Source organism: Oryctolagus cuniculus, chromosome 6, assembly GCF_964237555.1.
Source record: "Oryctolagus cuniculus chromosome 6, mOryCun1.1, whole genome shotgun sequence".
Lineage (NCBI taxonomy): Eukaryota > Metazoa > Chordata > Mammalia > Lagomorpha > Leporidae > Oryctolagus > Oryctolagus cuniculus.
In genome coordinates, this window is record NC_091437.1 from 112,562,686 (window position 1) to 112,585,796 (window position 23,111).

Below are 23,111 nucleotides of genomic sequence, written 5' to 3' on the forward strand. Positions count from 1 at the left end.
AATGAATGCAACTGGAGAGCATTATGCTTAGTGAAATAGGCCATTACCCAAAATATAATTAATGTATGTTTTCTCTGACATGTGCCAGTTAATGTAGAATACAAAAAATGTATAGGACTGAAACAGAAATCTTGGGATATAATTGTTCTTTTTAACCCTTTTTTATGATCTTATGGAACTGTGAACGTCCTACTTTTTACTTGTTGAATGATGCTTAGTGGTGAATTAAGCCTGTGATTATAGAGTGGAAAAATTATGTCTTTGTAAAAAGTAATGAAAAGAATAAAAAAGGGAAAGAGAAGGGTTGGGTGAGGGAGGGAAGGAAATATGGTTACCTTCTTTCAACTGTACCTATGAAATACGTGAAATCCGTTCTCTTTATATTAATAAAAATAAAAGTCCATTTGTCATTAGTTTTATATACTTCTTACATATTGAAAAGTTAAAGAATGGCTGGACAATTACAGAAGTAGAGAATGTAGTTAAGAAGCTTATAGCTCTGTAATGGTGAATATTGAAAAGGTCAAATGCAAATCAAGGTAATTATTTTAACTAAGTAAAATATAAATATTAAATCATTTCACATTGAAATTAGGCTGACACAGTTATTTCACTTTATATCTGGGCTTACTCAACTGAAATTTCTTTATAAGTCCACATTAAACTCAGAATAAATGGATATATGAGCCATCAAATTCAGTTATGTGGGGGAGCTGTTCTATTTTGAATGAGAAGTCAGGAGTGATAGTTCTGGTTTATTAGAAAAATTCTATGTCAAGCTACCAAAATGTGTTCATCTTTTATATATGTACAATTAAAATCACATCAGGGCCATCAGCATATAAGTAAATAAAACATATAGCAAATGATGTTAATTCATAAGCAATTTTGGTTTCATAACTGCAATAGCTAATGAACATGTATTGAGCACTTGTGAATGAAAGCATATAAAGTATGCATTCAACACATGCTCCATTGGTTTTTTATGACATTTATACACCAATTTTAGTAAGTTATGATTACATAAAAGAGACACATACATACTTCTCTAATTGACACTAAATTTCAGATTATGTAGGAATATTTTTAGGTTTCAGTTTTTTCTTTCCATTTAATTATTATATATATGCTCCTTATATTTATGTATTTTGTGCTATAACTTCTGGGTATGAAAGAGAAATTTCACTAAATAGCAGGCTGGAATGATAATTTCCATTGAATTGCTCTATTCTACATATCAGGCAGATTAATTTCCTCTCTCAGAAAGTTTTATAACAAAGTGATACAACAATTTTTGTAAAATTAGCAAATGTATTTTGTTTGCCTCAAATTGCTTTTGTTTAATGGAATTGGTTCAATTTTTGAAAATATACACCTGGTTGAAGTAAGCACTCAATCTTTCCAAATGAAACACATGAATGTGCTGAATCATTCAAATATCTTTCTTTGGAATTCGATTTAGTCAAATAAGACTCCTAGAGATATAACACACACACACACACACACACACAAACATATCTTCTTCTTTTTTTTTAACTTTTATTTAATGAATATAGATTTCCAAAGTACAGCTTATGGATTACAATGGCTTCCCACCCCCATGATTTCCCTCCCACCCACAACTCTCCCCTTTCCTGCTCTCTCTCCCCTTCCATTCATATCAAGATTCATTTTCAATTTTCTATATATACAGAAGATCAGTTTAGTATACATTAAGTAAAGATTTCAACAGTTTGCACCCACATAGAAACACAAAGTGAAAAATACTGTTTGAGTACTCGTTATAGCATTAAATCTCAATGTACAGCACATAAAGGACAGAGATCCTACATGAGGAGTAAGTGCACAGTGACTCCTGTTGTTGACTAAACAAATTGACACTCTTGTTTATGGCTTGAGCATGTCCCAAATTGTGCATTTCTTCCCTCTCTTATTCCCACTCTTATGTTTAACAGGGATCACATTTCAGTTAAATTTCAACACTTAAGAATAACTGTGTGTTAATTACAGAATTAAACCAGTCATATTAAGTAGAACAGACAAAAAAAATACTGAGAGGGATAATGTATTAAGTTGTTCATTAACAGTCAGGGCTATGTTGATCAAGTCACCGTTTCTCATAGTGTTGATTTCACTTCAACAGGTTTTCTTTTTGGTGTTCAGTCAGTTGTCACCAATCAGGGAGAACATATGACATTTGTCCCTTTGGGACTGGCTTATTTCACTCAGCATGATGTGTTCCAGATTCCTCCATTTTGTTGCAAATGACTGGATTTCATTGTTTATTACTGCGGTATAGTATTCTAAAGAGTACATATCCCATAATTTCTTTATCCAGTCTACTGTTGATGGGCATTTAGGTTGGTTCCAGGTATTGGCTATTGTGAATTGTGCTGCAATAAACATTAGGGTGCAGACCGCTTTTTTGTTTGCCAATTTAAATTCCTTTGGGTAAATTCCAAGGAGTGGGATGGCTGGGTTGAACAGCAGGGTTATCTTCAGGTTTCTGAGGAATCTCCAGACTGACTTCCATAGTGGCTTGACCAGTTTGCATTCTCACCAACAGTGGGTTAGTGTCCCTTTTTCCCCACATCCTCTCCAGCATCTGTTGTTGGTAGATTTCTGAATGTGAGCCATTCTAACCGGGGTGAGGTGAAACCTCATTGAGGTTTTGATTTGCATTTCCCTGATTGCTAGTGATCTTGAACATTTTTTCATGTGTCTGTTGGCCATCTGGATTTCCTCTTTTGAAAAATGTCTATTGAGGTCCTTGCCCATCTCTTAAGTGGGTTGTTGGTTTTGTTGTTGTGGAGTTTCTTGATCTCTTTGTAGATTCTGGTTATTAACCCTTTATCTGTTGCATAGTTTGCAAATATTTTTTCCCATTCTGTCGGTTGTCTCTTCACTTTCCTGACTGTTTCTTTTGCAGTACAGAAACTTCTCAATTTGATGCAATGCCAATAGTTTATTTTGGCTTTGACTGCCTGTGCCTCCCGGGTCTTTTCCAGAAACTCTTTGCCGGTGCCAATATCTTGAAGGGTTTCTCCAATGTTCTCTAATAACTTGATGGTGTCAGGTTGTAGATTTAGGTCTTTAATCCATGTTGAGTGGATTTTTGTGTAAGGTGTAAGGTAGGGGTCTTGCTTCATGCTTCTGCACGTGGAAATCCAGTTTTCCCAGCACCATTTATTGAATAGACTGTCCTTGCCCCAGGAATTGGTTTTAGATCATGAAAGGGTGTTGAATTTTATCGAATGCTTTCTCTGCATCTATTGAGATAATCATATGGTTTTTCTTTTGCAGTCTGTTAATGTGGTGAATCACATTGATTGATTTGCAAATGTTGAACCATCCCTGCATACCAGGGATAAATCCCACTTGGTCTGGGTGGATGATTTTCCTGATGTGTTGTTGTATTCTATTGGCGAGAATTTTATTGAGGATTTTTGCGTCTATGTTCATCAGGGATATTGGTCTATAATTTTCTTTCAGTACTGCATCTTTCTCTGGCTTAGGGATTAAGGTGATGCTGGCTTCATAGAAAGAATTTGGGAGGATTCCATCTTTTTCGATTGTTCTGAATAGTTTGAGAAGAAATGGAGTTAGTTCTTCTTTAAACGTCTGGTAGAATTCAGCAGTGAATCCATCTGGTCCTGGGCTTTTCTTTGTTGGGAGGGCCTTTATTACTGTTTCAATTTCTGTCTCAGTTATGGGTCTATTTAGGTTTTCTATGTCTTCATTGTTCAATTTAGGTAGATTGCATGTGTCCAGGAATCTATCCATTTCTGATAGGTTTCCCTGTTTGCTGGCATACAAGTCCTTGTAGTAATTTCTGATGATTGGGTGTCTGTTGTTACGTTTCCTTTTTCATCTCTGATTTTATTGATTTGGGTCTTTTCTCTTCTTTTTTTAGTTAGTTGGGCCAATGGGGTGTCAATTTTGTTTATTTTTTCAAAAAACCAGTTCTTCGCTTGGCTTATTTTTTGTAATTTTTTTTTTTTTTGGATTCAATCCTGTTAATTTCTTCTGTGATTTTAATTATTTCTCTTCTCCTTCTAGATTTGGGTTTGGTTTGCTGCAGTTTTTCTAGGTCTTGAAATGGGCTGAAAGCTAATTTTTTGGTACCTTTCCAATTTCTTGATATAGGCACCTCTTGCTATAAACTTGCCTCTCAATACTGCTTTTGCCGTATCCCATAAGTTTTGATGTGTTGTGTTGTTATCCTCATTTACTTCCAGAAAGTTTCTGATTTCTCTTTTGATTTCTTGAATGACCCAGTGTTCATTCAGGAGCATGTTGTTCAGTCTCCATGTGTTTGCATACTTTCTTGGGTTTCCTGAGTTGCTAATTTCCAGCTTCATTCCGCTGTGGTCTGAGAAGCTGCATGGTATGATTCTAGTTCTTTTAAATTTGCTGAGACTTGCTTTATGGCCTAGTATGTGATCAATCCTAGAGAAGGTTCCATGCACTGCTGAGAAGAATGTAAAGTCTTTAGATGTAGGATTGAAAGTTCTGTAGATATCTGTTAGATCCATTTGGGCAATAGTGTTGATTAAATCTGCTGTTTCCTTGTTGATCTTCTGTCCAGATGATCTGTCTATTTCTGAGAGTGGAGTATTGAAGTCCCCCAGTACTATTGCATTGGAATCTAAGTCTCCCTTTAAGTCCCTTAACATATCTTTTAAATAGACCGGTGAGGTTGAAAATTATTCTTTTTTAAGATATTTATTTATTATTTATTTGAAAGCGCTACACAGATAGAGGAGAGGCAGGGAGAGAGAGAGAGAGAGAGAGAGAGAGAAGTCTTCAATCCGATGGTTCACTCCCCAGTTGGCTGCAATGGCCAAAGCTGCGCTCATCTGAAGCCATGAGCCAGGAGCCACCTCTGGGTTTCACACGTGGGTGCAGGGGCCCAAGGACTTGGGCCATCTTCCACTGCTTTCCCAGGCCACGGCAGAGAGCTGGATTGGAAATGGAGCAGCCAGGACTAGAACCAGTGCCCATATAGAATGCCGGCACTTCAGGCCAGGGTGTTAACCCGCTGCACCACAGCATTGCCTCCTATTCTTTGTGTGTAGTTATTATGCTTTTCTCTTCTGTAAACTGTTGATTGGTTTAAATATATTTGTCCCTTTTCTAGAATAATTGTGCTTTTTTTCTCTTCATATAAGCTATATAGGTGTTTATTTGACATTTTACATATTTACCCTACTATAGCAAATGTTTCTCACGACATCTCTTTTTAAATTTCTACAGTATTAATTTGTAACCTGAATTAAGAAATACTGTACAAAAATTTATATTTTCATAATGGCTTATAAGGAATTCAGACTCACATGTTAAAACAATTAGAAAAGTTGGAAGAAAACATGTAAAAAACACTTCATTGAAGTTATCGATAGCAAATAATACAGTGCTGGGTGAATCTGAAAAGAAAGAATAAAGGAGTATACCATATCTTGAGCTGGAATATAAAATGCAAACATTATTCTTCGGGCCTCCTCAATTGGAAAACTCACCTCTTCCCTCAATTTTGGAAAACATGCTTCCATTTTATTTCATACCATCTTTCTTCCATTTTTCTGGTGTTTTCTGGAAATCATTTGTCTGTCTTTCCACATTTACTAAAATTCCTTTTTGTTTTCATTCCTTCTTTATTATATATTGTATATATTGTGTACTGGATAATTTTCATGTTTTATCTATGTCATGAAATCTTTACAGAGTTTCTAATGTACAAATCAGTGTCCAATAAATTTTTATTTCAGTAGCTTTTACTTTATTATAGAAGTTTAATTTTGTTCTTTTTCAAAAATGCTTCTTTTGTTTCCATCATGTTATACTCTGATTTTATACTCTAAATATTTTAAATGTATATAGCTTGTTTTATACTGTTCATTTTCTCCTACTTTTTATTTGAACATGAATTTTGTATCTTCTAATTTTTTAATTGTGATTTTTGTCATCATCAGGTATTGTTTTGTAATAGGAATTCTTTTCCCCCTGAATATATATATATATGTGTGTGTGTGTGTGTGTGTGTGTGTGTGTATAGCCAAAGTTTATACCTTTTTGGATGCAGTGGCTTTTCAAGTTGTTTACTTGTCTTTACCATAATTTTCTAGATTTGATTCTTATTGTATGGGTCAAGGTATCCATACAAATTGTAAATATGCACTCCCAATTTTGTGATATTCTGCCTACTTCTACAGCTGGAAGGAAGGCCTACATGTGGCTTTTTAGTTGGCAGGTAGTTTTTCTTGCTTCTCTTCCACATGTGGGACAATACCCCGTGTTCCTACACCTGACGCAAGAGGACTGAATACCAGTTCCATGCTGTAAGCGATCCCGAGTGTTGTCTGTCCTACATGTATGACAAGCGCAGCTGGCTAGACCTGGACCACTCTGACTTCAGTACTGACTGATATTTTAAGTTTCTTTTTTCCATCTTCACTTGCATATTCAAATCTAGTTGTACATTTTGTTAAGAAAAAAATGATCAGATTTGTATGGATTTAAAGTAGAAGAGTGGAAGTCCTCACATATTACCTTGGATAGTCACACTGACGTGGAACTTTCCTTAGATAGCTCGGGTGGCTTCGTATGCCTCTCATACAACACAGTCTTCACATGCTCTCCAGTTTGTCCAAGGCAAACACGAATGCAAATCCTCTACGCAGCTAGTGTCTCCTTAAATCCTTATAACTTACCATATGTATTCTAGGGGAATATTTTCCGTGGTTAAGATTTATCTTTCACATATTAAATTAGAGTCTCTCTTAGAATATGTATATTGGTAAAAGATATATATGCACTAACACTGCCCTCACTTTTGTTATCACTCATTGCTACCAGTGGCCTTCCTTCATACAGTTGGGGTTTGAATTTCAATTCCTATTGTAGACTCACTTAGTTACTGCCACTCTCACAGGTATTTTTACAGTAATGAGTGGTAATGAAGCTTTAGTTGCCTTTGCTTTTTACAGCTTGGACAATGGAGTACCTTTGGGTCCCTGGAGACTGAATTAGAACCACAATCTTTCTCAGTGGTGACAGAAGAGGAGTGTGAAATTCTGAAAATCCCTGCAAAGGAGTATGCCAAGTTAAAATTGGTATGACTACACCTAACCTATATATTCACACTCCATGTGCATAAATTCATGCTTGGTTTTTCCTGTCTATAAAACAATGCCCATATTTTTCTTGTGTCTTAAATTTGAATTTACCTGTAAACCACAGTTATGTGGCTTTGATTTCACCTGTGTCTACTGGGAGTGGGAAACTGAAGTGGAAACAAACATCTCTATAAATAGGCCGGCACCGCAGCTTACTAGGCTAATCCTCCACCTGCAACACCAGCACCCCAGGTTCTAGTCTCAGTCAGGGCACTGGGTACTAGTCCTGGTTGCTCCTCTTCCAGTCCAGCTCTCTGCTGTGGCCCGGGAAGGCAGTGGAGGATGGCCCAAGTGCTTGGGCCCTGCACCCGCATGGGAGACCAGGAGGAAGCACCTGGCTCCTGGCTTTGGATCGGCGCAGCGCACCTGCTGTAGCGGCCATTTGGGGCGTGAACCAATGGAAGGAAGGCCTTTCTCTCTGTCTCTCTCTCTCACTGTCTAACTCTGCCTGTCAAAAAAAAAAAAAAACTCTATAAATATGTTTTAGGTGTATTTTTGAGTATCTTTTGTTTTATAAATTTCAAACACATTAATTAATTCATTTATTAAGAATATATGTGTTGGATATCAGCTATTTTATTTACTAGTACTTGATAATCACATAGAGAGAAGTACTAATGCTGTCCAAATCTGTAGCTTACCTCAGAGGAGACCATTTGCTTTGAAATGATTGGCATGCTCTTTCATCAAAATAGCCGCAAGAATAGGTGATTATACCTAATTTACTTAAATTTGAATAGTTTATTCTCTTTTACTCAAATCCAAAGGTTTCCTTCTCTGCTAGTTCTCCTTCCTTAGTTGACAGAGGAAATTTGTATGAATGATAGGACTGAGAGATTCTACGGCTCTGTTGTTTCAGCTTTTCTATTTTTTTAAATATTTATTTACTTATTGGGAAGGTAGGATGACTGAGAAAGAAGGATGGGGAGATGGAGGAATGGAAGGAAGAGGGAGGGATAGAGGACAGGAGGGAGAAAGAGAAAAAGTGAGAAACAGACAGATCAATCTTCTGTTTTTTTGTTCAGTCCCCAAACAACCAAAACAGCCAGGGCTGGGTCAGGCTGAGGCTAGGATGCAGGAACTATATCCAGGTCTCCCATGAGGGTCTCCCTTGTAAAGGTCTTGCAATTCTGTGTAAGCCACATATGCGTGCACATGTTGGATGGAGATGGGAAGGCACCCACTTCTTACTATTAGTTCTAATTGTGGAGATTTCTTTTGATACGTTGGTCTCAATATCAGTGGTAGAGATGACTTTCTTGGAATTCAGTTTCATTGCAAATCCCTCATGTCAGTTTGTTCTATTTTTCAGAGTGGCTGGCTTTAAAAAATGTTTAATATGTTTTGTGTCTGTTTTCCAAATCTTGGTACCACTTACTTAAAATAAAAATATTTGATATTAAACTTGATTATTACAAGATTTTTTTAGTTACTTACATTAGGGCAAGATATTATGAAAGATAGGAAAATATAATTTTAGTAAGCAGGTCTGAAGATTAAAATTTCTGTGTCTATAAAGCTCTAAAATTCAATATATATTATTCTCAATTACAATTTTCTTTTTTAGCCATTTGTCTATTTGATATACTTGAATATCTTTTTAAATTAATTAGAGTTAGAAATGTGATAACAGTTTTATTTTTCAGGAAATGATAAAACATGAAAATGTACAAAAGTTTAAATTAATCCATAAGTGTCCATATTATGAAGAGTGGCCTACTTTATCCATAAATGAACTCGTTGCACTCATCAAATGGAAAAAATTTCCTCCAGGTCATGGTGAGTTTAATGCAATTTTAGATCATCTTATTTACATAATATGATGTTAATACAATTTGTAATTCCTTATAGTTTTTAACATTTTCATATAGCATTTATTCATTGGGAATTCTATAACTTATTTAAAGATAATCTACAGATTGTATATTTGGATTATTTTCTGTTTTTTTTTAATTAAAAATAATACTGTACTGCTGGAAGAGTGGTCTCAGAACCATCCTTGCTTTCACGTCTCTCCATGGACCCCATATCTCACCTTTCTTCCCCACTCTGACATTCACAATAAGAGACAAACTGGAAAGGGAGACATACACCCGGACTTAATAGCCATCCTCCTCCTGTTCTGTTGTACAACTATGTAAGCAACAAACTTGCTAATATGCACTTGTACTACACATTATCAGTAGATAAAATAAGAATTATAGATTTCCCCTTATTCAAAATGCTTGGGACTAGATTTTAGATTCAATGAGCAAAGGATCCAAGTCTAAACATGAGCTCATTTTTGTTTCATATGAGCATAGCACATTTAGCCTGAAGGTAATTTTATACCGTATCTTAGTGTACATGTATTTAGACTGTGACTGCTGAGATAAAGTTTGATGTGGAGTTTTCCACTTATGGCCACTGTATTTTACATTTTAGCATTTCAGGTTTTGGATTTTCAGATTTAGGGATGCTCAGTTTGTACAGAGAAGAGAAGCCTCGATGCAGCAGCAGTTATGCACCTACATTTTCAATACACAGCATGACAAAGATGTAAGGATTTCTTGGGTTTTGTGTACACAGAAATGTTAGTGGCATTGAATCATTTTGTACAATTTGTTCATCCTTGAGAGCCAGCTTAGCAAGTTGTGCCAATTCAGGAGAAACTAAATTAGAGTGGGTTAACGCTTGGGGTCTTTTTTAGAAGGAACCCACTATAGCCCCACAAAAGTCTCAAACAAGAGGGGATTGAAGCCTTGCCTCTATTTCTCCTCCTGTGAAACAGTAGACAGATGAGAACCTAGAGTATAAAGGAAGAGGCAATGTGTGAACGAAATTCTTCTACTCTAAGCATATAGAGAGGCAATTTTGACATACATGTCTAAATTAAGTGTGAGAATAAAGTTCTGAAAGAATGGATTGATCTCAGTTGAAACGATTTTAATAATAAAGACATGACTGAGAAGTTATGGGATCTCGTTAAGATATTCTTTGAGAGAATCACTATACACCAGGAAAATGAGGTTCTGCTTTGCACAGTGCATAGGATTCTTTAATTAGAAAGAAGAAAATATCATTAGAGGAAAGTTTGTATGCTCCCAGAAACAAGGATACTCAAAGATACAAGGATTGTAAATGTTTTCCTAAATTTATTCTAATTTTGCTGTCAGTTCTTATATTTCATTTATTATTTTTGAATATAGAGCATTTAAATCATGTTTGGTCAAGTGTATGTATATATTTTTTTCTGTTGCTTATAAAATTGAACATTAGTAATATGTTTATTCATGAAATACTTTTCCTAGTGAAGTATAAAGGCCATTTTAGGTAAAAACTATATATGGAGAGAAAGTAGGATTTTGACCTTTTAAGAGTTGGGAATTTATCATTTCAAAATTTAGCACAATTGTTTCCTAGAAGCATTTTTAAAATTAGATATTTTGGATATGTTATGAATTCCCTTTGTATCATAAATATCAAATATTGGTGCTTGCCTCATTTCCAGGGCTATTTTGTATAAGAAATGATAGCTAAGGTTTGTAAATCTATAATTACATTAATATTTTGGAGCTGATCAAAAAGGAGGAAACAAACCTTAAGAAATATATTTTAAATTATGAGAGGTAAAAGGATGTGAAACTTGAAAATGGGGGGTTGTGCTTTTGCCATATTTGATTACTAATGATAACCAACTGCCTCTCAATCTAAAATATCAATCAAAACACTTAAATTTAATTTCAAAGAGCTAAAAGGTACTGGAAGAACATGCATTGTTTCTCAGAGTAATGTTGAATTCAAGTTCTTTTTGTAAATGTCTTAAAAATGACGGTGATGTTTGCTGAACTATCTATTGGCTTGAAAATCTGTGATTGTATTGAATAATGCAAAAACTTACATTTTCCCACTCCATCTCAAACATACAATTATGGGTACTTACACCTACACAGTTTTAGAAATAACATTTATCCTTTTTATGGAAGAATGGAAATTTGATCTCATGAACATTAAAATATGTTTTGGCATTGAAATACTGTGATTCTTATCAATAAACATATGTAGGTGAAGAATAAGTCCTGACAAATTAACCTGATTTTCTTTTATTGCAATGACAAGCTTGATATATCAAAGAGAAGCATTGGGTATAATACTTTCTATCTTAAGATCATTTTTGAGTATTGAGCAGAAAATATAGAGAATGTATTCAAGTTATACTTAGAGTATCTAGATTTAAAATGAGCAATAGTGTGATTTCCCAAGCATAATTATGAGTGCTTTGATCTTATGTTAGGAATATATATTGGATGAAGTTTCAGAGGGATTTAGTTAATTATTTGAAAGCTTAATAGCGTTTAGGATTAATCCTTGGCAACATATGAAGTAAGTAAAGCTTGTTTCTGGATCTATTTTCTTTGTTAACTTCTCAAGTCTTTTTACTTTTGCTTTAGAAGCTATGGGATTCTAACTCTAATGGTTGTGTGCGGTGTTGCTTGCATTGGGGGCTGTCAGGTTTGCAGCACAGCATCTAAAATCTTCCCAGGTGTTAGCCTTTCAAAATGCAACTGAATGGAAAATAGCAACCAGCTTATCTCAGTCCTCATCATTTTCCCGTGTGCATTATGTATAAAAGGAAAAAATGATAAATTGAAAAACATTTACCTTTCTATGTATATTTTGTTATCTTGCTTTTATTGGTAAACTTCATTATTCTTCATCTGGCAATTGATAGAGCAAGTGTGATAATTATGGAGATTGAAAAAAGTTACAGCATCGATTCATACCTGGAAGGTAAACTCTATAAAATATGAGTAATGACACAAATGATAATAGTAGAAAATATATCTAATCATCTCCCATCAAAAGTGTAGCACTTTAGATATCGATTATGTTTTGGAAACCTCCCTAGAGGAAGTCTGAAGTTCTGGACTCTAAATCCCAACATCTTTGCACAGCAGTGTCTGTCATGTCTTTGTACTTCATAGGTAATCAAAACTTTTTGTCCCAAGAGACATCCTTGGTCATACCAGAACCTCAACTGTCATTTTAATGTCTTTTTCCCTCCATTTCTCTCTTACTGATATCTTGTCAATATTTTCTATATAACATGTTCCTTTCTTTATTTTTACTATATTTGTTGTTTCTTTAATGGTTGCTCTACAGCTTTTTGTATACATCTCTACTTAGTAGAACTGACTTCAAATTTCTACCATTTTAATTTCATTTGCATATAGAAATATTAAACTTGTATAGTTCTATTTCCTTTGCCTCTCTTATGTACTCTTATTGTTATACATATTACAACTATATTTGTTATAAGTGCAATAACACCTTATTAATATTTTATATAATTTTATATTAAAAAATACAAAAAAGAGCAAATGTAAGTATATTACAAAAGTTACTGAAAATGCATTATTTGAAAAACTATATATAAATTACAAAATTTTGCATAAAAATAAACATTCGTACGAATTTTTTGTATTTATTTTTGTTTATCTGCAACACACACACACACACACACAGAAAGAAGCACAGAGAGATCTTCCATTCTCTGACTCATTTCTACATGCCTGCAACAGCCAGGCTTTAACCAGGTTAAGGGCAGGAGTCTGAAACTCAGTATGGGTCTCCCATGTGGGTTGCAGGGACCCAAGTACTTGAGCATCACCTGCTGCCTCTAGAGTGTGCATTATCAGAAGGTAGAATCAGGCTCTGGACCTGAGACTCAAACCCAGACACCCAGATACAGGATGTTAGTGTTCCAAGCACTATCCTTACCACTGTACCAAAAACTCACCCCAAACTTATTTTTCAATTCAAAATTTTCATAGACTATTTGATGTACCCCTGAATGGTTTGCAAGTCTCAATTCAGGACAGCCGATCAAACAGCCCAACTCAAGTCAGGTGCCTACCTGTGTGCACCGGGAGCTCAATCAAAACTGTAAAGAGAGTATGGAGCATTTTAAATGCTATATCCATATGCTTCGGCATGATGCTGTAAGTAACGTGACCTCATTAAAATTTTTGAATAACAGAATAGCTCTGAAAAGGTAAAATTCTAGAATGAATCAGGCAATGCAATATGAATGATGGCTGAAAGAAGAATGTTAGTAGAAAACCACAACAGTTACAAGTCTCTTTTGGTAGTGTAGAGGCAGAGATAAAAGGTGAGAGTGACACTAACAATGGAAATAAGTTAATGTGAGAAGCATTTTAATTCTTCAGGGCTATTATGCACAGTAAATATTTCCAAATACATTTCCAGTATTCCATAACACCATGGGCTGGCGGTCTACATATATAGGAGATGTTTTGATGTTTTAGAACTGCACAGATGTGTGTGTGGATATCAGCCTCCACACTTCTGCCAAGCAATTATAGGTTTAAATGAAGCAGTGCTATCACTCACCACCACCTGCAGAGATAGAACAGACTTTTACTAGTATTTCCCAGAGATATTTACCTACAGACCACCTACAACCCCAAAGAATATTGTGAGTGTAGATTGATTCTTGTTTTTAGTGCTCGTCTATACTCCTGTTGGAAAGTGCTCTTTAACTTGTTGAACATTTTAGTAAGTAGTGCGTTAAGCCTGTGATTATAAAGTAAATTGAAATTCTGCTTTTGGAAAAATTAAAAATAAAGGAAGGTGGAGGGAGGACTAAGGGACAAAGGAAGGGAAGTACGTTCGTCTCCTTAGAACTGTGTCTATGAAATACATGAAATCTATTCTCTTTTATTAATAAAAAATTTTAAAAGTTAACCGGAGAATTGCTTTTCAATATTATTTTTCCCCCAGATCCTGAAGATAGCTTTCTCCATAGAACTTCGCCTAAAGATAGAAATTCACAATTTACATTTTCATTGAGATTTCTGGAATATGAAATGCATTTTTTCTTGTTCCCTAATTTAGAAAAGCACAATATTTTCCTTGTACTCTTTCTTTAGTCATTAAAATTCAAGCACTAGTTGTCGTCTGTAAATGCTCCATGGTTGCTCAAAGGCCTGCTTATATTTCTTTTTGGCTTCATCCTTAAATTATACCTCTAATTCATGGAAATGTTGATAATTAAGGATATGTATATTTTTACTACTATACCAAGTAAATGATATTTTGCAGGACATTTAGCCATAATCTAATAATTCCACATTGATATTCCTGTTATAATATTTTTACAATTCAAGAAGCTTTCATTTTTTTTTCTATGAAGTTCATTTTCTAATGTGTCCTACTGGCTTGATCATATACCTTTTTCATACAGTGATAACTAATAACAGAAATGTATGACTGTATAAAAATTAATAATTTCATTAACTCTATGAGAGTAACATCTCATTGTAGAAGCTTTAATAATTTATTCAGAAATATTATATCTAGAATTATCATTAGAATATAATGTTTTGTTAAAATTTGCATTTGAAATTTTGTTTGCTTCATAATTATTTTACCCTAATCTATAATATATAGATCTGGATAACTGTTAATGAAATTTTTTAAAACTAAGTCTCACACTTATTAAAGTATGGTTGCAAAAATCTGAAAATCATTAGTAAGTGAAATACATTGCTAATAAAACCTACACAGGTTTGTTGATTTAGAAAATCCATCTGGGAACATTCTTATTCAGTCCACGTAAAACTCACACTTGAAAACTTGTACCCATTTGAACAGCATGATGGATAAAATATGGTGGTGTGGTTTTACTACTGCTTTTACTATTGTGAAAGGCTGAAAAAGGACTTCCAAAGATAGATTATGTAATCCTATATTCTATGAATATTCATATGAATGTCAAAAGGGAGAATATTGTTTTATAAGGCAAAGGTGTGTTAACAGGATATGTTTTCTATTTTATTTATTTTTTAAAAGTTGTTTTTATAAAGTTTATTTATTTGAGAGGCAGAGTTAGAGAGGAGGAGAAAGATAGAGAGTTCACTCTCCAAACAGCTGCAATGAAGGGAGCTGGGAAGATCTGAAGCCAGGAGCCAGGAACTTTTTGAGGTCTCCCATGTGGGTGCAGGGGCCCAAGCACTTGGGCTGCCTTCCACTGCTTTCCCAGGCCATAGCAGGGAGCTAGATCGGAGTGGAGCAGCCAGGATTTGAACTGGAACCCAAATGGGATGCTGGCACTGCAGAAGGAGGCTTAATCTACTACACCACAGCTCCAACTTCTATTTTATTTTATTTTTTTATTATTTTATTATTTCATTATTTTATTTTACTTATTTTATTTTTAGTCAGAGAGAAAGGAGAAGATAGACCTTCTATTTGCTGGTATACTTTCCAAATATCTGCAAGAACCTTTGTTGGGCTAGGTTGAAGCCAAGATCTTGGGTCACAACTGGGTTTCTCATGTGGGTGGCAGCAAACCAAGTACTTGAGCCATCACCTGATGCCTGCAAGGTGCACATTAGCAGGTAGCTGAAGTGGCAAGTGAAACCAGGACTTGAATCTAGATACCTCAATAGGGGATATGGATATTCGAAATGGCATCTTAACTTCTGTCCCAAATAGTCACCCAATATGTAAGGATTCTGAGGGGAGGAGCTTGTCCACAATTGTCCAGATGGGCCCTTTATGCCATCACATGTATCCTTGTAAGAAAGACATAAGGAGATTTGAGGGGGATATATACACAGAAGAGAAGGTTGTAATAGTAGAGAAGGGAAGCAGTACCAGGGCATGCCAGCAGCCGCCAGAAGCTAGAAAAGGAGAGGAATGGGTCCTCACCATTAGGTAGTGAGCCACTCTGCGGAATATGGCCTTGTTGGAAAGTTGATTTCAGATATCTGGCCTCCAGAACTGTGCAAGAATAAATTTCTTATTTTTTAAGTGACTTAGTTGTGGCAATGTTTCATTGCAGCTGTAGGGGAACAAATACATATTTGCACTATGAAACCTTTGATTTTATTTCCAATTGATCTTGCAATTGGACAAAGCTATGTTCTAATGCTTAGAATACATGCAGATATGCTTTGTGGAATGTATGTAGTCTAATTTCTTATTAAGAATTTAGCCCTCTAATTTTGTTAATAGTAAGATAAAGTAAAACAGTAAATAATGAAATATATGTGTGTGTATGTGTGTGTGTGTATACATATATGTAACAGCTGACTTAACTAATTTCCAGCTACTAGAAAGTAATTAAATTAAAATAAATAAAGCATTCATTTTATTCAAATCCCTTGGAAGCAGATAGGGTACAATTAAATACCTTTTTATAGAACACTCATCTGTTCAAATTCTACATGATCAAATAAAACTCTTCAATAGCAACTCAAGAAACTTAAGACGCTCTTCATAGAACACTTTCCCCTACTTTTGTCTAGTTCCGCAAATGACCATTGTCCCTTTGTCATCACAATAATAAATTCCTATTCATGTAATTTACCTTTGTCATTCTCACTCTTGATATTTGCAAGTGAAGTCTCATTTCTTTCTGCTTCTAAGCTAACATGACATAATTTTGTGTTCTTGCATTTTAAACAAACCAAATGCATGAAAAAACATTATCCCCTCAACTGACCATATCTAAAAGTGATCCCTAATTTTCCAAAGGCAGTCACTCGCCACTTTCTGCTACGTCAGTGCACCACGTCAGTGTTTTGAGATAAAAATAACAAAGTGGTGCCTTACTCTAAGGTGGCAGTGCTTTCGTTTAAACTGTTTTTCACTAGTGTGTGTGGGTTACATGTACAGTCTTCTCTGTTTCCTGGGGACAGTAGCCTCGTGTTATCCACATGATTAGGTTTATCTTTTTGGATCTCGCCACTCCTGAGTTTATGTCAGTAGCACTACTTTATGTCCTCAATTCCAAACTAATGTTTATTCAATGTATTTAAAGTTATGAGTTAATGACAAAAATGAGCATACTTCCAATCCTGTGAAATATGGTTGATATTTCAATTGCATATGAAGTGAGAAAAATGACATTCTGCTAGGGTGATCATCTTTCCCTGACTATAAGAATCTTATTTTCTGTTTTCCATTTTTAAATGTAAATGAAGGCCATATGGGTAATTAATTTTCCATGATTTCATAAACTTTAAAATTTTAATAAAAGTGTTATTAACTCTAATATTTTAGAAAATTCAAAAGTTACAGATAATAATACTCCCTAAAAGTCTTTTGTTGAAACAAAACAAATCTTGGGTCAGTAGAGAGTAGCCATGTCTAGATATGTTTAAATCTTTTTGTCCATAGATTTTGAAATCTCAGCAAGAATTTTTTTTTTTTTTTTTTTTTTTTTTTTTTTTTTTTTTGACAGGCAGAGTGGACAGTGAGAGAGAGAGAGACAGAGAGAAAGGTCTTCCTTTGCCGTTGGTTCACCCTCCAGTGGCCGCCGCGGCTGGCGCGCTGCGGCCAGCACACCGCGCTGATCCGATGGCAGGAGCCAGGAGCCAGGTGCTTTTCCTGGTCTCCCATGGGGTGCAGGGCCCAAGCACTTGGGCCATCCTCCACTGCACTCCCGGGCCACAGCAGAGGGCTGGCCTGGAAGAGGGGCAACCGGGACAGAATCCGGCGCCCCGACCGGGACTAGAACCCGGTGTGCCGGCGCCGCTAGGCGGAGGATTAGCCTAGTGAGCCGCGGCGCCGGCCTTCAGCAAGAATTTTTAGATAGCAGCAGCTATGAGTTCAGTATTTCTTCATAGATAGATTAGGTTTTTGCATAATTTAAGAATTAGCTGCTGTAGTTGTTCTACCTAAACATCTCAAATAGCATACATTTTATGCTTTGAATTATGTTTATTATTGAATTTTTGACCATGTTTGTGAGAGTATTTCTATTTTCTGGTTTTTATTTTAACAGCACACTATTCTTCACCCACAAAGCTGGGCAAGACATTGCATTAAAATGCCATGTACCTGTTATTTTAGAAAGGGCAAAGTAATATAGAACTTGAGAGGGTTTGCAGCTTTCTGCCCATACCATATGAATATTAATCCACTTATATTTGTTTGACAAATGTTATTTTAGAAAATATTGGTGGAACTTATCTGGAGACAATATTTGTCATAGAATATAAAATATAAATCAAATTTTGGTTGCTACCCAAGAACAAATGGCGTTTGTCTGAATAATGTAATGATGGTTATTCAGGCATTTTACACAGAACAATTTCGTTTATGTGCTTAAGCAGTTGTTCTCCAGAAGTAGCTTTGTCCCTTATTTGTTCGTGCTATTTCTCAAATATTTAAGAATAGCTGTAAAGAGGAGAAGTATAATGTACATTGCTTAGCAAGTTTTTTTTAATTAGAGACAGTGAATGATTTTTAATGCATATGAACTACAGAATATCACAGAGCAAATACTTCAACCATATCTCCAGTGTCCTGCAAAAAAGACAGTGCATCTCAGGGAGATCTGATGCATTATGGCTGTTCTTAGTATCTATTTTATTTAAAATGTAGTATGCAGGGTGTAAAATTACTAGTTGTCAGGGCAGACATTTGACATAGCACTTGAGACACTACTTGGAACACCAACATTGCATACTGCAGTGCCTGGGTTTGAGTCCTTCCTCCACCCCTTTTCCAGCTTTCTGCTGAGTGCACCCTGGGAAGCAGCAGGTGGTGGTGAAGCACTTGCGCTCCTGCCATGCACATGGAAGATCTGATTGAATTCTGAGTTCCTGGCTTTGGCCTGACCCAGCCCTGACTGTTGTGGGTATTTGTGGATTGAACCAGCAGATGGAATATCTTTCTCTCTGTGTGTGTTTTTCAAACAGACAATTAATTCATTAAATCTAAAAAATAAAGTTACCACTTCTTAAATAAATTGAATATATACTAAAAATTTGTCATGTTTTTTTAAGATTTATTAATTTATTTGAAAGGCAGAGTTACACAGAGGCAGAGGCTTGGTAGGGGAGAGAGAGAGAGAGGGAGAGAGAAGTCTTCCATCTGCTGGTTCACTCCCCAGATGGCCACAACATCTGGAGCTGTGCCAGTCTGAAGCCAGAAGCCAAAAGCCAGGAGCTTCTTCTGGGTCTCCCACATGGGTGCAGTGTTTAGGCCATCTTCTACTGCTTTCCCAGAGCATAGCAGGGGGCTGGGTTAGAAGTGGAAAAGCTGGGACTCCAACTGACACCCATATGGGATGCTGACACTTCAGATGGCAGCCTTACCTGCTACTCCACAGCGCCGGCTCAGATTTTTTTAATATACCTGCTTCTCTGCTCTTCTTACATGACTGTAAAGAAAATACATCAGCAATACAAATTATGTGCATAACAATATGGGAAGGAAAAATGCGTTTACCCCCATGTTGTACACTGCATTTATTAGTCTAAACTTGATTTTACTGTGTCTGTCACAGAAGATAATCAACACAGTCTCTTCTAGGATACTGAAGAGATCTTGCATAGTACCAGAAGCACACTGTAGTAATAAAATGAATATTTTAATAGAACTAAGATCAGTTAACTTGATTAATTTTTCCAGCATTGATGTTTTAAGATAAACCAGTGTGTTTTTACAGGCTGAGCATAACATGGATGCTATGGCTGACAGTGATGCCAGAAAAAGCATTACTGACCATCTGAAATTCAAATATCAACACAGAAATGTTAAAAATAATACTGAGCAGCATATCAGCACTTTAAAGAATAGCAGAACCAAAGGAACTCAATGAGCTAGTTGAATTTTATAAAAAGATCTATTATTATGTTTAATTAAAATATAGCACAAAGAAGAAATCAACCATATTCTCATCTTAAAGGCAGATAAAAAAGTTGAGGACACCCTTCATTTATGTCCAACACAGATGAAGCCTTTCATGACATAACAGTATGATTCATGTCTCAAAAAGAATTCAGCTACATTCTTATTTTTAATTTGTAAATTATTTATTTTCATTTTCTGTGAAAGGGAGACATAAAGAGAGGGGGAGAGAGAGAAAGATCTATAAATATTCACAGCAGCCAGAGCTGGGCCAGGCTGAAGTTAGAAACCTGGAAGTCCATCTGGCTCTGTCATGTGAGCAGCAGCAAGTACTTGAGTCATCATCTGTTGCCAACAGAACCTGCATTAGCATGAAGTTGAATCAGAAATACAGCAGGGACTCAAAGCCAGACACTCAAATGATGTAGGTGTACCAAGCAATGTCTTAACCACTGTGTTCAATGCCCACCCCAGCTGCGTTTTTAGCAGTAAATACTAGCAACATTACCATGAAAGTGATGAAGTTGGTAAAAATTGTAAGCAAAGAATCAACATGGAGTTGTTAAAGAAGGAGGCAAAATAACTTTCATTAACAAATTGTATTGTGTTTGAATTTGGAAAATAAAATCTGTTAGATTATGAGTAGTTGTCACAGTTAGGGCAACATCTTCAATTAATTTGACAATATCTATATGAACTAAACATTTTTGTTAAGTGTAAAATCTAGTTCTTAAAATTTATACTGCTATTATATTCACAGTTGCTTGATTATAATTATTTCTACATGATGTTTATTATACAGTTTTTATATGGGAAATAACATGTCAACCAAGAATGAGTTGCTTAAATAAATTATGGAACATTCATGTATTAGGACACCATTGCCAATAAAAAAATAGTAAGGTATCATGTATGAAGATGTATGGAGATGCTCAATATTCACTGAAAGCAGAAAAAGTGTCAGAATATGTGCAGAGACTGATTTTACTTGTGGGTGTTTAGTTCTGTGGATGGATGATACCTTTTTTATATTTGAATATTTGACGTGTTTCCAGGGGATGCTTGAGAGTGAGAACCCTCAGGTCTGAAGTCTAACTGTACCATATCCTATTTGTGAGATCTTGGGCAAATCAAGTAGCTCCTCTGTGCCTAATTCTTCTCCTTTGTAAAATGGCTATAATTGTAGTAATCTCAGAGATTTAAATGAGATTTTTGTTGTGTGTGCAACCTGCCTGGCTAGAGATATATCAATTTTATAAATTTTCTCAAGAAATCAGCTATGGTTTTCCCTGTTTTTATTTATACATTTTTTTTCTTTAATGGATTTATTTTTTCACTTCTTCCTTTGGGTTTAGTTTATTCTCATAGTACTTTTTAAATGGTTATTTATTTTCGTCTATTTGAAAGAGCAAAGGGGAGAAAGGGAGAGAGGGGAGAAACAGAGGTGGGGGCAGGGGAGGTCTTGCATCTGCTGGTTCACTCCCCAAATTATGGCAACAGCCAGGTCTAGACCAGGCCAAAACCAGGAGCCAGGAAGTTAATCTGGGTCTCACTTGGTTGGCAAGGACCTAAGCACTTGAAGCATCATCTGCTGCCTCCCAAAGTCAAATTTTTAGGAAGCTAGGTTGCAAGCAAAGTAGCCAGGTCTCAAACTGACATTCCTATAGAAGATGTGGGTTTCCTAAGCAGTTTCTTGACTCATTGTACCACAACACTTACCCTTCTTATAGCAACTTAAGGCAGTAGCCGAATTTATTGATTTGAGACCTTTCTTCTTTTCTAATCAATTAATCTTCCTGTAATTCCTACATTCAATGAATGCACAGATTTTAATATATAGACTTTTTTGTTTTAATCCTATGATCAACACTTCCTAATTTTCCCATTGATTTCTCCTTTGCTTGTTTTATTTGGAAATATGATTTTAAATATTTCAGTAGTTTGGATTTTGCTCTAGGTATTTTTTCAATTAGTTTTAATTTAATTCCATTTTGGTTAAAGAATGTATTTTGTATTAGTAGAGTTGTTTTAAGTTTGTTGAGCCTTTTTTATGACACAAAATATGCTGTATGTTGCTAAGTGTTCTCTGTGTGTTAGTAAACAATGAGTATTCTGCTCTTCTTGGATACAGCATTAGTTTTAATCAAATGTGGAATATTTTTGTACATAACTTCTTCAGATATTTTCTCCTCTATTTGAGAGTACATCAATTACATGGACGTTATGCCTGTTGAACTTATCACATTTCTCATTATTGCTTTGTCCTTTGTATGTGTATGTGTGTGTACATGTATATGATTTTCCTTTTCTCTGCATCATACTTTAGATAACTTCTATTGACATGTCTTCAAGTTCACTAATTGTTTCTTATTAGTGTCTAATCTAATTATTCATCATATCCATTATGCTTTTCATACCAGATATTTTGGTTTCATTTCTAGAATTTAATTTGAGTCTTTTAAAATATTACATATTTCTACAAAAAAAAAAACACTACTCTTTTACCAGCTTCTTCTTTTTTTTTTTTTTTTCAGTTCTCTCCTTCCTTCAGAAAAAGGTACCTCCTTCTTTGATGACCTGGATCTGTTCTTTCCACTGGGATCTCACTTGCAGAGATCTTTCATATAGTTATTTTTTTTTTTTTTAGAGTGTCTTGGCATTCCATGCCTATAATACTCTCATGGGCTCTAAAGCCAGATCCGAATGCCTTAAGGGCTGATTCTGAGGCCAGAGTGCTGTTTAGGACATCTGCCATTCTGTGAGTCTGCTGTGTATCCCACTTCCCATGTTGAATCGTTCACCAGCTTCTTAAACATATGGGATCTGTAAGAATGTTGTTTCTTGGGGCCGGCATCCCATATGGGCGCCGGTTCTAGTCCTGGCTGCTCCTCTTCTGATCCATCTCTCTGCTGTAGCCTGGGAAAGCAGCAGAAGATGGCCCAAGTCCTTGGGCCCCTGAACCCACACGGGAGACCTAGAAGAATCTCCTGGCTCCTGGCTCCTGGCTTCAGATCGGCACAGTTCCAGCCTTTGTGGCCATCTGGGGAGTGAACCAGTGCATGGAAGACCGTTCTCTGTTTCTGCCACTCTCTGTAACTCTGTCTTTCAAATAAATAAAATAAATCTTTTTTAGAAAGGAATGTTGTTTCTTATCATTGCCTTCTTTTTAAAGATTTATTTATTTGAAAAAAGTTATATGAACTGGGGAGAGAAGGAGAGAGCGAGAGAGCGAGAAAGAAGCCCTCCATCCTCAATGCACTCATCTGCTTTTTTCACTCCCAAAATGGC

The 23,111-nt window shown here is 35.7% G+C and overlaps 1 protein-coding gene across 6 annotated transcripts in view; it reads left to right on the top strand.

The window, feature by feature from the left end:
• CNBD1 (cyclic nucleotide binding domain containing 1) overlaps window positions 1–23,111 on the top strand; it is a 504,234-nt gene that overhangs the window by 351,549 nt on the left and 129,574 nt on the right. For 5 of the 6 annotated variants that reach the window (XM_070075280.1, XM_070075283.1, XM_070075281.1 and 2 more), the window contains 2 exons: window positions 6,987–7,112; window positions 8,822–8,954. In XM_070075280.1, the coding sequence (XP_069931381.1) occupies window positions 6,987–7,112; window positions 8,822–8,954 (259 nt within the window). The remainder of the gene's footprint in view (window positions 1–6,986; window positions 7,113–8,821; window positions 8,955–23,111) is intronic. The other variant, XM_070075282.1, reaches the window with a different exon arrangement.